We start from the raw sequence: 17,437 nt of genomic DNA, 5'->3' as shown, positions 1-17,437 counted from the left end.
TGTTCTTCCCAACTTCACCACTAACTCCTGTCAGCCTACATCTCAATACGTGAGGAGCTTCGGTCCCTCACAAGGTTGTTTTCAAACAATATCTAATAGCAATACATGCAAAATATAAACACCAACAGAAGCATAGTTGGCACTGAAAAGCCTTGCTAGCATGCTAACTCATGTCTTTTGACGATGGTGGCGATGATTTTTTTTTTTTTTTTGCGGGGTGGTCCAACCCGCACAGAACTGTAAAAGTGTGTTTATGTCCTTCACGTGACGTCTTTGAAGATGACACCAGTACTAGTTGACTATAAAAACCATGCTTCAGTACTGGTAAGGTATGCATTTTATTAGTAAATATTATCCCTGGGAATCAGCGCCATGACCTTTGTACTGTTTGTCCCTTCTCCTATTTCAGTGACAAGAACATCAACATTTCCATACATGTATATATATACAGTAAAGAGAGAGAGAGAACCTGTCCCATGTAAGTACCCATGTTAGGATGCAGAGGAGTTCTGTGTTTAATGATTACCATCTTTCCCAAAAGGGTAGCCACCCAGCTCTAAAACCTGAGTGTCCTAACATCATTATGCTACTGGATCATGAACATCTTGACCAACCATTTCCAAACTGTCATAGATAGACAAAAAGCCAGTACAGTACAGTGCTGCCCAGAGCTCAGACACCACCATGAAAAGCTGCCGCATAATGGGGCTTATGCCTCATCAGGTGAAGGACATGGTGGAGTGATGAAGTGGCGCAGTGCCCTTCGTGTCCTCATGGAGTGACAGACCGCCACACATTTCAGGCCAACCCACCGTTCCTCAGCTCCTGCACAGCTCACCTGATCCAAAAGCTGCTCTTGAAAGTGTAGCCTACTGATGCTTTAAAGCATAAGATATTAATGGACATGTTGTTTTAAAATGGCTTTTCAGCGGCTCTTTAGTACGAACAAAGGGAACCGAGTCGTATTTGAGAGCTGTTCTTTTTATTTCTGTGCCCAAATTTCACTGCCTGGCCTAAATTAACTTCTATCCTCTTTAAGTGAACAGTAAGAATCAGCCAGTCACAAGAGGTAGATGTCGCATTAGGTTCCTTAAAGGCAGAATGAGTAGGATCTGTTGGCTGCTGGTAAACTCATCATTCAAAGGTGGCCCTCCTCCCCAGTGAGAGAAAAAGAGAAAGAGAGAGAGAGAGAGAGGGCTGAGCATGAATAAAAAGCAGAAGATACAGTTGGAGTGAGAGTTAGCGCAGATACATATGCAGAACAATCTGGACAGTATTAGGTCCTCTTTTCTAGTAGTCCCCAAAGACAAGGAATGGACCGCACCTTAACATTTATTCTAGCTATATGTGTGAGAGAGTAACCCCTGGTCCCTAAGAAAAAGAAAAAAAAACGATGAGCCTTTCGGAAGGAAGCGAGGCCATAAGAACTCCCTTCAAAGAGCTAATACTAACTAACTGGCGGTAATTGAGTCCACCTTCTTTGGTTCATTGGACACACCATAGACATAGATCTTCCGCTGTTTATGGGACAACCAAGATAATTTATAGAGGGGCGCTGGAGTCTGGACACACCCATTCACCCGTGAACCGGAAGCTTTTCACGCATGCGTGGAAATTCTGCCGGTTTCCTACCATGTCTACAATGTCTATGGTACCGACCTAACTCAAGTCATAGAAAAAGACATCTGTCAAGCCAAATATTTGGAAATTCTTGGATTAGAGATTTACACCGCAGCTTCTTAAGATGTCGGACGACGAGGTATGTTACTTTTATTTTGAATGCATTTGCGGTGACTCAATTATTAGAAATGAAACGATTGTGCGGCCTAGCTGAACACACGTGAGCAACTACCAGTACGATGAATAAGCTAACATTAGCTTGTCGTGAGAGCTAGCTACAGTCCATTGTCACTAATTTCAGTGCCCTAGCCAACTCGTTCACGAATAAATGTTGTTCTTCATTAAGCTTTTCAAATCCTCCTTACTTTGTTTTTTTGTGTTCATATCAATTGAAGATACTAGACCGATTGTCACAGCGTAAACTTAACCATCATGGTTGGTGTGCTGCTTGCTATATGCTTCGCTTGCTAGCCGGTTTGTACCAAGTTACACCAGACGACTCTAGCCCTTGCTGTAGCTCAGTGGCTGAGCAAATGCCTCTAATGCAAAGGGCTATTTTTCCCTACGAGCCTTGTACTAATATTTTTTACAAAATGTGTTGTATGTACGATGTAACATTGGCCTTGTACAATCCTGTTAAGGTTACTCTGATTTGAGTCTGACATGAGTATAACAGGTTAGGGTAGCTTGCTTAAGCCATTGCACAGGGAGCGTAGTTCTTAATCGAGGGACTCGGGATGATTAAATGTGACCGTCATAACCAGCTTCTAGGCAGTGAAATGAGCTTTCCTAAAAGCCAGTAATTAGACAAACTCAGCGTCTACGCCTCAGCATGGGCCCTACTTATACCAGCAGAGGTGTTTATGACGCTCGCAATTGTCTGACACTAAATGTATTATTTTCTTCTTTGTTCAGATGATATTTGACCCAACAATGAGTAGGAAGAAGAAGAAGAAGAAGAAGCCCTTCATGATGGAAGAAGAGGGGGGTGAAGGGGCAGCTGATGAGCCCCAGCCTGAGGCCAAGGAGGCCGAGGTGGATGGTGGCGAGGAGAAAGACCTGGACTTCGATGATGATGATGAGGGGAGGAGAAAAGGTGAGAGGAAGATGTGGTAGAGAGACTAGATGTGGCTATGCAACAACTGTCTGTTTTCTATTCCTGCTTAAATTCCTTACCACCATTGCCTTCTCTTTTGATTAAAGACATGTCAGATGATCTGGATGATCTCAATTTCTTCAACCAGAAGAAGAAGAAAAAGAAAACCAGGAAAGACAAGATATTTGAAAATGAGTTGGAAGAGGGAGTGAAGGTAAGAATGTTCCAACATATGTTGTATCATGGGAATGTCTGAGCAGCTGACAGTTTGATTGCTTTTTAGATGTCTTTGAAAGGCCTGGCATACAGCTGCATCATGGGTTCATTGTTTTTCCTCAGTCCTGAAACAATAATTGTGTGACTACGTTTTTCTTATTGTTCGTCCAAAATGTAACACCCTGTCCAGCAGGCTATCAGAAACCATACGACACTTATCCTAGGTCTGGTTTAACAATTGCCATTCCATCCTGGCACAACCCCACTCAGACTTTCCACCGCTAGTAATCACTCTGCGTTCAAAAATCTTTAACCGTTGAATTGTACAGCGTCAATATCCATTCATTTTACAAGGTTACATTTGACAGTTTTCCATTGAGGAATGGAATAGGGTGAAGGGGGCTGTCCTGCTTTTTTACACAGGGGAATCTGGTCATCCTAATAATACATACGTTTTTATTTAAGGTTTTTTTAGTTGAGCTAGTCTATTTAATTTTGGGCAACCAAAATCTAAAGAATGCCTGTTCCAGTTGAAGCTGCAAAGCCAATCATTTGCTGAAATGAATTGTTGAAAAGGGTAATATTGCCTTTTTGGCCATTACAGATCCTTGCTACCTTTTCACTTGCTATTTTGGCTTTATACAATTACTTAGATAATACTGTCTTCGTTCACCAAGTTAGCCAGGGTCAAGAGTTAATTGTGTGTGTAACTCGGGCATGTTGGTGGAAAAAGGTAATGTGTGGTGCCAACTGGTTGATTATAACATCATATAGGCTATCTGTTGATGGATACATATTAGGGGTGGGCGATATGAGCTAAAATTCATATCATGATATTTTCCACTGTCCAGACGATATCGATATGATATCACGATATATGAGAAAAAAAAATCTGAATCACATTTTAATAGCCTTTCTTAGCTAAATGACATTAGTTAAGGCAAAATATGTCATCATGAAAAGTAAAATATGATAGATATGTATCTACTGATAAAATAGATATGTATCTACTGATATGTGCTACAAATGTAATTTCTGTATGATTCCGATCATTTCAAGCATTTTCATAACCAAAAATCGCGGAATTTGAGCATGTCCTGTTCAAACAGAGAGGAGACATGCGAGGTGAGGCAGCGACGAGCAGTGCCTCATCTCAGATTGTGCGCATGCCTTTTGCTTTCTCGTTGTTTGTCACCACTGTAGTATTTGTGGACACTTGTATTATATGTCCTTTCTATCCATAGAATAGGTAATGTATTTCACGTGTGTGTAGAACCTATAGTCTTGCTGATCTGACATAAACCCGCATAACCGTGAAAAAGCACTGAGGGGAGGCAAACAGTACCTCTGTCTCAATGAAGGGGGCGTGCGTGAGAGCCTGAAACTAGGCTTTCAAGAAACGTGAAATGTTAAATAATGGGACACCAATGCCGGAGCTAAACGGTATGCTTCAAACGACGATCGAATACTCGCATTCAAAGCCAAATTGCTTTTGAAAAATGTTAGAACCTCAAGAATAGATTTGGCTTTGGACGAATATCGGAGACTAAATATTAGCATGATGCTACGTTTCAATTAGGACGTTATTCGTCCCGCTCTCATTGGGAATGAATGGAGACGATATCCCGTCTGTCGAGCAACGGAACGTCTCCGCCTCCCTTCCAAAGTTGACAAATCTTTAACTCTTTGCAAATGCAGACCAGGCGTGTGTGAGAATTGGCAGCTGAAGTTGTGCAGATGGGCGGGAGTAATCAAAAAAATCAAAGCAAGATGTCACTCTACATTTCCATTCAGGCGAATTATCGGCAGCCGGTATTCCGTCTAGGGGGCATTGTCAGAAAAATCAAGTTTCTCTGTTAAGTAGCAGGTTCGGTTGCAGTGCAGCGCTAATATAGCAGATTAGCTTGTGAAGTCATGAAAATATGATAGATGTTGCGGCTGTCACTCGTGCTCTGATTCATTTACTTATCCATTAAATGTATTCCTTTATACATTTGTGTTCTCTGATTCATTTATATCAGCCAGTTAAATCACGATATCACACATACCAGAGGCAAAACGCACCGATGAGGCTACAGGTTACAAACCAGCTAGCTTCTACATTGATCTTCAATTAAAGTGTTAGCAGCAAGCTAACAATAATGTTCGCGAGCTTCAGATAAGACCTACAATATTCTGTTTGCCCTGACAGTGTTCGTGTAGTATATAAACAACAAACCGAGTCGATGTAGACATATAAAAGTCGTGTAAACACCTGTATTCACCTTTATTCACACAAAATATTTCCCAGTAACAGAATCCCGAGACTCCGCCATCTTGCTTTGATTTTTTGGATTACTCCCGCCCATCTGCACAACTTCAGCTGCCAATTCTCACACACGTCAAACTGATTGGTTACCGCCTGGTCTGCATTTGCATAGAGTTAAAGATTCGTCAACTTTGGAAGGGAGGCGGAGACGTTCCGTTGCTCGACAGACGGGATATCGTCCCCATTCATTCCCAATGAGAGCGGGACGAATAACGTCCTAATGGAAACGTAGCATGAGCAATATTCGCTAACATTACATTGATATCAGAGTGAGCCCTTTGTCGATTTCCCATTATTTCTCTTAGGATTGTTTATATCTATGTGAAGCCATTTAACATCACACAAGTGCTTGTAATCACTTTGAACCCAAGACCGCTTTTTAATGGTGAGCTGATTTTGAGAAATTAAACTTTGCAGCTAAAGATGTGTTTCCTGGTTATGGTTGTCGAATTGCTGTGCTAGCTAAGGAAACTTTTAATAACCTTAGCATAAACGATTTAAATGGAAGAGTTACATTTGCATGAAATGATAGCTAGTTATCTAGCTGATGTTATAGTCTCCTCGATTTAACTCATCAAATTATAATGGGAAAAGGTAGAAACTCTCAGGGTGCCTGTGCAACTTCGTATGAAAGAGTTCATATTCACACATCACGAGTTCATCACAAGCTAGCAGCTGCCAACTGTATGTACCTTACCTATGTGGGTTAAGAATGATGATATGAAATATGATGAACAAACAGTAGACAATGCAAGCTGCCAATTAAATGGTGATTTAACAGGTTGCTGGTGCTTATACCTTTTGGCTAAAACAACACGGCGACACAACTGTCTATTATTCTTATTTGGTCGAGGTCGGAGATTTTGAACCGAAACCAGTTCCTAACGACAGAGGTGCCCCCTTTCTTTTGAACCAATTCGTCATCATCCTGCTCTTGAGCAACATCACTTTCTGCGTGTTCGCTTATCCTCGATTGTTCACTTATGCACTTATAATAAGCGATATATTAGTACGTAGCCTGCCTACCAACTTCAGCTGCCTGCACGCTTGTTTGTTGCTAGCACTACATGCGCGCAACAAATGCATGCGCCGTCCGCTCATAAAAATAGGTCTACATATTAACATACATTCCTTTTTTCGTAAGAACCAAGAAAGGTTAGATTAAAATAAAATAAAAAGATGTAGATACTTAGTACTATCACTCAGTTGAAATTTGGAACAAAACAATATGAATGCCAAATTCGAATTTATGAATTATGAATTATGAATAAATCGCGGTATCCACGGTATTGCAAAATCCATATCATGGCGTGGCACAATACCGGTTTTTACTATCAAACCGGTATATCGCCCACTCCTAATACATATACATAATCAGTAGGTAATACTGTCAGTTTATAGCATGTATGGCTTGTGTTGATCTCTAAGCTGTGTCTAAATTTTTTTTCTTTGCAATAAGTTACATTTCTGTATCTAACACTAGTCTATTTAAATTGTATAAGATTACTGAGAGTAAAGGAGGATTGAGAAAGTTTGGCAGGAAGATTGGTTCTGCTAAAACTGGTTATTTCCTCCAAGACTAATGACTTGACACTGCAATAGTACCTGTGTTTTTATATTCAGAGTATGTGGTGGTGGTTTGTCTACATGTCAAATGAGCCACTGAATATGTGGATCGGAAGCCTTTCAAGGACCAACGTTTATTAAAACTGATGAAACTAAAAAATAAAAAAGATTACTGAGTCAATAGCACATTTGTGCATCTTGGCTGGTGTTTTATTAACCTTCTGGAGGTACTGTCCTCTCGGATGGTTTTCATTTTTGACTAAAGTGTGTATTTCTGTGTCTCTCTGTCTGTGTGTGTGTGTGTGTGCGCGATCTGAAATGATTGTGCCATGGCAGGAGCTGAAGATTGAAGAAGAACCTTCTGAGATGCCAGAGGATGATGACTTTTTGCTGCCGGCCAAGAAGAAGAGGTCCAGAAAGGTGGATTTCCTGGAGGATGTGGACAGCCTGAGCAAAGAGGGTGGTGAGTGAAGCTGTCACCACGGTGACCTCCTTGGCCAATAATCATAATCTGATAAAACCCTTAGACACTTGATCACGCAAACTTGGAACCACAACTTATTCAAGAGTGTACGCATTGTATTTGGATAAATTGGTTTCCTCCATGGAGAATACTAGATGATTATGTGGAATAATAATCCCCCACCCCTCTAATGGTCTTCAGCCCAGGAGGATGAGGAGAACAAAAACAATGATGACATCATGTTCAGCACACAGACAGGCCCAGAGTGGGCCGGATCAGAGAGAGACTACACATATGATGAGGTAAGATGTGGCATCCATTTTATACATCTGTTGGAAAGAATCTAAAAGGAATTGAAAGTTTTGGCAAGTAATGTTAATAAAGTATTTACTAGTGTTTTATAAGTTTTTGCTGTGGTGCACTCTGCTATGTGTGGTAGTTTTAGTTTATGGTGTGGAACCTGATGCCAGTGTGGTTTGACTCTTGATGCCTGATTGGTTCTCAGCTCCTGATCCGGGCCTTTAACATCATGCGAGAGAAGAACCCTGACATGGTTGCCGGGGAGAAAAGGAAGTTTGTGATGAAGCCGCCTCAGGTGGTCCGGGTGGGCACGAAGAAGAGCTCCTTTGTTAACTTCGTAGACATCTGCAAATTGTAAGTGGCTCAGTCACAGTATATTCCTTGAGGGTTTTTTATCAGTGTAACTTATGTGATCATTTTATTTTCATACCAGATTGCATCGACAGCCTAAACATCTATTGGCCTTCTTACTGGCTGAGTTGGGAACAAGGTAAGATTTAAAAAAATATTTTTTTACATGGTTTGAGGCTTGAGCAGAGATTTTGAATGCTTCCAGAAAACACAGCTTTGCAATATGCCATAAAAGCTGTGCATACAGCACATATCATGTAGAAACAATTAATGGTGTTTTAATGAGACATGCAGGATGTCTTTCGTAAACTAATCCAATCAATTATGCGTCTGTCTGAGAAATTCACTGAATAAGTCCTGCATTAGTAGCCTGCACTCGGTCATGCCGTTCTGTCAAGTGATTAATTGTGTTGTTATGGTAGTTACTTCTGGCTCATTGGGGTTTCTTTCATCTTTCAGTGGATCTATAGACGGGTGTAATCAGCTCATCATCAAAGGCAGATTCCAACAGAAACAGATAGAGAATGTCTTAAGAAGATATATAAGTAAGTGCATCTTCATGTTTTTTTTCCACAAGTAATGAACCATTCTTAAAAACTAAAATTATAGCTAACATTCAACAAGTTCATGGAACAATAAACACTTCGTCACAACAAACACTGGGACATGTGGTCACGGGTTGCTGGTGTGATCTAGTAGCATCAGATGGATCATTAAATTTGGTTGGCCAAAATTATAGTTCCTCACTTGTATGTGAAGCGATTTGTATTGAGTTTCGTGGAATTACGTGTGTTGCTGTACTTTTTTTGACTTATGTAAGTGGAGGGCATCTTGCATCAATTTAATATTCTGACTACATGTACTTGAGTCCAGGCATTTTGTTTTGTTTTATTTAGTGTTTAAACTCACACCATTACTGAAACTTGAACTGAACATGTAAAACCACCTGGGATGGTTATGTAATGGCACACATGTTCCTTCTGCCCGCCAGGAACCTTTCTGCTTTTATACCTTTCTGTGGACCTCACAGATCTACCATTGCTGCTTTTAGGGTGCTTTTTAGGCATTGACTGGTGTGGCTAAGGGTGGCCGATAGCCAATATTTGACTGAGATTTAGGGCTGATATTCATTTATTATTTTTGTCTGTTGCGAAAACAAAGAACAGAAGGGGAATTCTAATGGGTTAATTTGCAAATACCTTTTATGAGAAACAACAGGTAATGTGCACCACCTGGGAATAATAATTGTTTTACAAACTTGAAATAGAAAAATAGTGTTTTGTGCTGCTTCATGACCCCTAGCCTGCCTTACCTATCTACCTTAAATTCCATTGCTGATAATCAGTTAAGATTCGCTGAAGCGTGAAATAAACGTGTTTCATTTTATTACTGGATCTCCAATGCGATTCAGTTTTATTAATATAGCGCCAAAACAATAAAATAGTCTCTAGGCGCTTTATAGAGCCCAGGCCCGAACCAGTAGTTTTATTCCAAGGGAGCACACATACTGATGGAAATCTATGCCGCAAATGACGTTGGATAAAGGCAAATGCTTATTAAATAAATACTGTGAGGATATTTCTCTTCTCTTGACCCTGAGCCAGTCCTCTTAAACCTGCATGCACCAGTCCCATCAGGATTTTGCCATCTTCATCAAAGATTTCCCCTAGTAGGAATTGCGAATTGCAGTCTTTCTCTTATTATATTATTATTATTTTTTTTATTGAACTCAATCACCTACAATTTTAACTGTACGTTTTGAGAATTCCTGCAGCAAATTCAGTCACTTTTGGCTGCAATTAACCCTCGCAAGATCCTGGAGGGACTGATCCACATGTGCACTCAATGCGCACATGTCCGCTGTAAAAGGCAAATGAATGGCACCAACAATGACTTTCACTAAGGTAGCGATTTGGCCACCGGAGTTGGGGTTAGTTGGGGAGCGGCTGACACATACTTTTCATAAAGCACGCACGGAGGTATTGGTACATGGTTGTGCTGCCACCTCATAGTTGTTAGGCAAGACTTCATCTTTGTCTGAAAAAGGTAAGTGGTAGTGTCCGTTCTTGAACGATCTGAGTGTCCAGGTCCATGAATCTCCTGTCCTCACATGACATCTCTTTCTTCTCTTAATGTTCCTTTACAGGGAGGTCCTGGGTGTGTTGCCTGATTAGCAGATCCCTCAGATTCTCCTTTGAAATGCGATTGAATGTCACTGACACTGGTCCAGATTCCTCCATAACAGAACAAAAGTTGAGCGGGCCATTGACCCCCCATCCTAGTAATGTCTTGGCTGCATTTGGTCCATTCCCTTGACTGATTATGTGCCCGGGTTTCATTGCCTTAGGAACGTTCATTCCTATCAAAATCTCAATGTCGGCATCAATCTCTTTCACTGCGATTCAGATGAGGCCATCTTTTCAGATCATATTGGGCTTTAGGCTTTGCAGAGTTCACTGCTTTGAGTTTCTACAGTTTTCTTTTTCACTCTTTGCTCATGTTACCCTTCCTTTAGCATCCAAAGATCTTTTTCAGACATTCAGAGACATTCAACACTACCTAAACAATCTGAATAACTTCTACAGCAGCCACCGATATAACATTGCTACAGCTACTACTACTGAGGGGGTGAGACAATTCAGTGTGAGTTAGTGGTTGCACAGAGTACTCGAGTCTTTGAGCAATTACATTCATTCTCGAGTTTCTGCTTTAACATTGAGTACTAGTACCTAGTTTTGTAGTTCAGTTTTGTATTCCGCCAGTTTTGAATTCCAGTTTGAGCCCCAAACAGCTTCGTACGAATGGCGAGCAATTAATTATTTTTTCATTGGCCGGAAACAAGGTGACGTCAGAGATCCAGCCTCCAATGTCCTTGTTGTTTTCAATGCAAATCGTACGTTTGGTAGGTGGACGTTTGTGGAAAATGGAATAGAAAGTGGAAATGAGTAGCAATATCCAAAAGTACAGCAGCATGTCTTTGTAGGTAGAACAGCAGCATGTCTTTGTAGGTAGAACAGCAGCATGTCTTTGTAGGTAGAACAGCAGCATGTCTTTGTAGGTAGAACAGCAGCATGTCTTTGTTATAGTTTGTTCTATCTCCAAATAGGTAGTTCTTCATTGTTTTGCTTTTAATTATGCAGATTTTGTTTCCCAACTGACGTCGTGATGAAAGAAACATGCAACTTTCATCATTGAGTCAGTCATAGCCTTACAGACTATTACGCGTACACAGCTTCACAAATTAATGTAATTCACAGATTTAAAGATGACGAATTTCATATCCAAGTTGGTTAGGTTTACTAAAAATCACCAGGATTCAAATCAACAAAATAAATCAGTTGAATACAACAGGAACACACTTTGGTTATGGAATTTTCTATCATGGACTACTGTAGAATGATGGTGGTAATAATAATGATAAAATGCCACTGGTATCATTAATACGTCACCATTGCGTAAGGTAATACCAAGTGTCATCTTCATATCATTCATTTTATGGTTTTCTCTATATCCAAAGATGCGCTACGCACTCGATTATTTATACCTCCCACACACAATGACCTCCGCCCCCACTCCCCACTTCCTCCCTCCAGTACTTGAGAACTTTATTTTTTCAGGCAAGGAGTACTCAAGTTGTAAAATTATATTCTCGTGCAGCCCCTAGTCTGAGGTGGCTTACAACAGTTTCTGGGGAGTGGAATATTCCACTGGTTCAGTGCACTGGAGTGTTTGTAGAGGGGTCACAAAGGACAAGAGGAAGCACAATTCTTTTGTCGTCGGCTTGTCCATTAGGCCACTGGTTAATTATGTTCCCTGATCAAATGCTTGTATATGTTCTAGGATATGTTCACACATTCATTGACATGATCAACATTTCTACCCTCCACAAGCAAAGTTTTATTTCATTAAGTTTGTTTCATTTAGTAGTACATACTCGAAGTTTACCTCTGCAAGTTGCAATTGGTGATTTAAAAATAGTGATTTTAGGTTGTTGGGTCATCTTTATTTATAAATTCTTTGCAGTTTTGATTAGGAGTCACTATTTCACCTCCATAAAGCCACTTTTGTGTTGCATTTATTTGCACAGATGTCTTTTGAAGACCTTAGATGTTTTGCTTAGCTTGCTTCAATTCATGGCCTCATTAACACGTCTGGTAATTGCGCCTTTCCATTTCAAGCAAAACAGCAAGCATCCGCATTCCTTTTGTTAGTCCTTTGTGAAGTAATCCAGCCTGTCAGTCCTTTGCAACCAGTCGTCCTTAGTTTAGTTTTTCGACTTCTATAGTGGCTAATCCAACAGGAGTTTGGCCACTGGAATTTAGGTTGGAGAATTGCCGATACACACTTTTCATAAATCATGCACAGAGACATAGGCTGTTCAAAACAACTAAAACTTAATCTATACACCACAGTTGACTCTTCCAGAATAAAATCAAACAGGATTCAAAATACTTCCATGACATTCGATGTGGTTGGAAAACTGTTGCTCTTCACCATCAAACCCACAAACAAATATTTCAGTTATGTAATTAAAGGCTACCTATTGGTGCCCTAGTGACAGAATCCAGGTGGAGCATCATATACCGCACACACAGTCATCAGGTAAATGTCAAATCTCAATCTCTTTTGGGCCACACAATCAAGGGCAAGTAAACCGTTTTCATATTAGTATTTCACAAGTCAAAATATCTCTATCAAAATCACTCCATCTCATTTACAGGTTTTCTTATTAACATTCAAAAGTTCTCAGTATGGCTCCAACTCAGTCATGGTCTAATCCAAATAACAAACAAAACAAAAAAAATGGTTATTTTAAATTTATTCAAGCGTCAGCTATGGCATACATTCTATCCCGAAACCACAGTGGATTCTAAACATGTTTTCATTTAGTGTAATACTGCCTTCGAGGCATTTTGTACTTTCAAGGAATTTTTCTTTTCTTTTAACAGCACCCTCGACAACCGTCTCATCCTAATACTATCACTACAGTAAAATGCTCGCAGATCATTTCCCAGTAACCATAAAACTGATGGTCTGGCAGTAGGAATGGTCCCACTGTGTTTCAGTGGCTGCTGGGTAGACATGTGCTCTGCTGTGCTTCTCTCTCTCTCTCTCTCTCTCTCTCTCTCTCTCTCTCTCTCTCTCTCTCTCTCTCTCTCTCTCTCTCTCTCTCTCTCTCTCTCTCTCTCTGTGAAGCCTAAGAGTGACAACAGCTTGATTGAGTGCTGATGGCAGGGCTGATGTAATCGCTGTCATACAGAAGTGGGCCTTCTAACCGTTCCTCAATAAATGGCTGCAGAGGATCATTAGCATAATATTTTGTCATTTTCAATGCCCCCGGGGACATGGGGTATGAGCTCAGATCACTGTCAGCTCACTTCCAGCCTATATCTCCTGCTCCTTTGGGGTTGCGAGACATACAAAGTTATGGTCTGATGGAGGGTCATAAGCATGCTTATACAGTATGTTTTGTCTTTGGGAATGTACTCCGCTATGCTGTTGCATTTGAAATGGGTTTAAACTATCAAATAGGTACCCATAACCATGCAGTATTTCTTTGGTTGTGTTTTTTTATTATTTGTTATATTTGTTTTTGTTTGTTTAATTAAGGTATTTAACCATAGGCCCTAGACTGTGACAAATTAGTTTCTATTGTTTTATTAATTGGAATTGCTGTCTTTGTTGCACAAACTGTTCTAAACTGAAGCTGTTCTAAACTAGGGTTGTTAACTGTCTGTGTGTGTGTGTGTGTGTGTGTGTGTTTCTCAGAGGAGTATGTGACTTGCCATACGTGCCGCTCTCCAGACACCATCTTGCAGAAGGACACTCGGCTGTACTTCCTGCAGTGCGAGACGTGCCACTCCCGCTGCTCCGTGGCCAGCATCAAGACCGGCTTCCAGGCCGTCACTGGCAAGCGGGCACAGCTAAGGGCCAAAGCCAACTAATCCCCCCAACCCCACCGCCTTTTTTCCCTCCATCACCTCCAGGTGTGGGGGAGAGCATGTGGCTGGGCTGGGCTTTTTATGGACTGTTGATGGATTCATTACTTCTGCCTTGCCTACAACAACAGTGTCTAAAAAAAGAAAAAGGAATCAATAAAATGCTTATCAGTTGGATGACATGTTCTGTGTCTATGTTCTGTCTGCAACAACTTTAATTGTCTCGTCCAACTTCATACATTTTTCCACAAAAGCTTCTTTGGTTGAATAGCAGATAGGCCTTGCATTCCTGCCAGTGTCACTCCAGCAGCAGCCAGCTCTTAACGCATATGCTGAGAAAGCAGGAATGTATGCAGACATGCCACTATGAGTCTCTGGGAACTGTTAGTTCAAGGGAAGTGGAATCTTGGGAAAATACACTTGCTGTCGCCATGGTAATTGCAGTAAATGTGTCCTGGGGTTTTGGGGACTGCCATCCTCATTGATGTTCAAAGGCCACGCTGATCAAGCCTGGCGAAATTAAAATTTGGGTTAGCCTGGAAAAATAGCTGTGTTTTTACACGTGTTACGTGTTTCTGTACTCGAGTGACAAGCCCCAGAGTACATGCAACAAATAAAGAGGCCTACGTAAAGCACAAAGGATCACCTTTAACCCCATTCTAATTTGGAGAGATGCTGTGGAGAGATGTCAGGTCTAGAGCAGGGGTGACCAAAAAGGAGCAAATGTTTCTATGATTCATATACATAATTAACAGATGCTTTCCAACATATACATAATTAACAGATGCATATCAACATAATTCACAAAATACAGTTTAAAAAAGGGAAGGTTAAAAATATAAAACATTAGAGTAAAATTATTGTGTTATCTGAAAATGTCCTGCAGAAAATCATGCCAGGCTGTTAATACAGCTTGTGCAGCACTCTAATGCATTAACATAGTGGAAGCATTATCCAGCTGTGACTGGAAAGCAGGTCTGGATTGCCTGATTCCTTTTTTTTAAAAGCTCCATCGCTTCAAAACCCACATACCTCCAGCCACATGCGGAGGAAAAACTAATCTGCAAGTGGGATCTGAAGTGGGTGTCTGTGGTTGGTGTTCATCAAACCAAACGGGACACTTGGATTGGTACTACTGCAGCATTAATTATACTGCAATTACATTATTACTGATGTAGTGCAATACACCGCAAGATTGTAACCGCTACTGACTGCATTGTCAGTGCTGATTAATCTATGATCAATTCTTCATAGCTGATGTTGAACTATGTACTTTTAAGGAGTTCACTCACTAGACATAAATGGAATGCCATGTTGCAATAGCGATGAGAAAATGCTGCTGGACCTGGTTTGTGTTAATAGCCATTGCCACTATGTCTATGGAGCGCTCTATAAAAATGTCCTGAGTGATGTCTAACCATAAGCTAATTGCCAGGCAGCTATGATAATGCATGTACTTAAGGATATGCTGCCCAGTGTGTGACCTCAATGTAAGGGCTGACTTAGAAAACATGCTGGAAATATCCATTTGTGGCTGCATTAAGAGTCTCCAGTGTAATATAGCAGAGAAGGGGAAAATGGTTCCTTAGGACAGCAAACAAATACTGTATATAATATAATAATATGTAATTAAGTTAACTGTATACATGCAAATACACATCTTGGTATATTACCCATATATAATGTCACAGACACTGCTAATATGAAAGGCAACTAATAGTATGGTCAGTAAATATTTAGTAAAACATATTTTTTCTTTATATAGAGGTAAGATGGCTCTGAGGTTGTATGCTTGTTTTAAAAATGTAGAATGTCTTACAATACATTCAACACACCTACAAACTAATGTTACTCTTTTTTTAATCTTAGTCTCTCCTCTAGTCTTGCATGTAGAGGTTATAAGTGTGTGTTTTGTGAGCGTTTGTTCAGGGCAAGCCCATGTCTGACGGCCTCCTGCTCAACATCACCGCTCACTCACTGTTGAAGTGGCCATGAATAATGGCCTGTTTTTTGGCCTGGCTTGCCTTTGGCTTGTGTGATTTGTGAGCATTCCAAAAACCAAAGTCTGTGTTCCCTACCAGAAGCTGAGGCAGAATGCGTGGTACCAAAACAAAGGGCTGTGAGTAAAGTGTTTGCCAGCTGTACTCTATTTCAGTGAATGAGCTGTCAAGACTTCAAACACAATGTGTTCCTGCAGTGTTTGACACTCCTCAGCCTATAATTGAGTACATTTCATGGTGTGGTTTAAGTTATTATTCTGTCGCAGAATGACTATGCACCCCAAGGTACAGGTCACACTAAGAGACAGAAGGGGTTTAGCAGACATACTAATCATCGGAGGGGGGAGGGGGGGGGGGATGTCCTGCAATCAGAGAAGTTTGGTGTCCACCAGTTGTGTTTTGATGGATGTATACGACCGTCTTCCAGGTGCAAACCTTACTATGTCCTCAGATGACCTGGGGTTGGACAGCAACGTGAGCAGGACTGTCATAAATTGTGAAATTAATCTTGCTGGAGAGAACTATCAGGTACAAGATTGTAAAGTTTTTTTCCAACTTTTTGTGGTACAGACTAGACTCAAGGATTACTGGGTTGTCCAGGAAATAGGAAATAAATTTCGCAAAGAGAAAGGCAAAGGAATCTTGTGTCCAGAAATGTGCAATTGCAAAAGTGCTACAATAACTTTAAATGGTTTACTATCAGTGTTTTTCACATAAAGTTATCCCTTGAGGAAACTAGTTTTTTTGTCCTTGTAACACAGACATCATGGAAACTCAGATATGAGGTTACCCTTGGCATTACCATTGTCCATATTATGTCACACTTTGGTAAAACCAAGACTACAAATATAACTATGGCCTGAACAAAAGCTGTGTACCTCTACTTGTCCCGAAATAGTATTCAACACTGTCACCTTACGACCCTTTGATGGCGATGGGGTTTGTGCACCCTACAGCATGTCGTCCCAAGTGACAACAGGCCATTCAGACAGGTCACAGCTGGGATGTATTGAAAAGATTTGCTTATTTTTTTTGTCACCAGGAGGCTTGGGTGGTTTTGTACGCCATCAACTTGTATCATGCGGTCACAAATGTCTAAACTGAAATAACTTGTTGCAGTTGTGCATAGAATACAATTTACACACTGGTTTTGGGCCATATTCCAAGGAGGCTGGTGTTTGTGCATTCAATGTGGTTGTCCCTTAAAAAAATGGATGTACAACATCTCTGCCATGGGCCTCCCATTCTTCCATGAACTTGAAGTATTTTGACATCTTCCAATGCACTGCCCAGTGTGATACTAGCTCAAATACAGAAGTTCAGTCCTCTCACCTGACCCAGAGAGTCCCTCTCTCTGGTCCCTCTCTGTCAGTGTTTGATGTAAGAGTAGGCAGTCTAACAGGATGTAGAGAGAAGACAAAATCCTCAGGTTTGGTCATGGCATTACAGTTTGAGACTCAACTATGGCATGCATTTTGTTTATGTCCTATGATGCAATATGGCTGATATCTAATCCCATTCAATGAGTACATGATGAGCAGCAGACTTACTGAGCGGGATAGATTACCATCACAGGTG

General features: G+C 40.7%; 1 protein-coding gene and 1 non-coding gene across 2 annotated transcripts; both read left to right on the top strand.

Moving 5' to 3' along the window:
* The first annotated feature begins 1,584 nt into the window (after nucleotides 1–1,584).
* LOC105897949 (eukaryotic translation initiation factor 2, subunit 2 beta) lies at nucleotides 1,585–14,036 on the top strand. Its single transcript, XM_012824947.3, has 9 exons — nucleotides 1,585–1,759; nucleotides 2,536–2,716; nucleotides 2,824–2,930; nucleotides 7,143–7,269; nucleotides 7,471–7,571; nucleotides 7,775–7,923; nucleotides 8,003–8,059; nucleotides 8,380–8,465; nucleotides 13,690–14,036. Exons 1-9 carry the CDS (start codon nucleotides 1,745–1,747, stop codon nucleotides 13,863–13,865), a joined length of 999 nt encoding a protein of 332 aa, XP_012680401.1. The 5' UTR covers nucleotides 1,585–1,744; the 3' UTR covers nucleotides 13,866–14,036.
* Nucleotides 6,757–6,892, top strand: LOC116220625. Its single transcript, XR_004163787.1, has one exon. It is a non-coding gene; the product is annotated as a small nucleolar RNA SNORA47 (small nucleolar RNA).
* Nucleotides 14,037–17,437: the final 3,401 nt, after the last annotated feature.

Source organism: Clupea harengus, chromosome 5 (assembly GCF_900700415.2).
Source record: "Clupea harengus chromosome 5, Ch_v2.0.2, whole genome shotgun sequence".
In the NCBI taxonomy this organism is placed as follows: domain Eukaryota; kingdom Metazoa; phylum Chordata; class Actinopteri; order Clupeiformes; family Clupeidae; genus Clupea; species Clupea harengus.
Note: the sequence above shows the minus strand (reverse complement) of the source record. Positions and strands in the feature narration are given on the sequence as shown.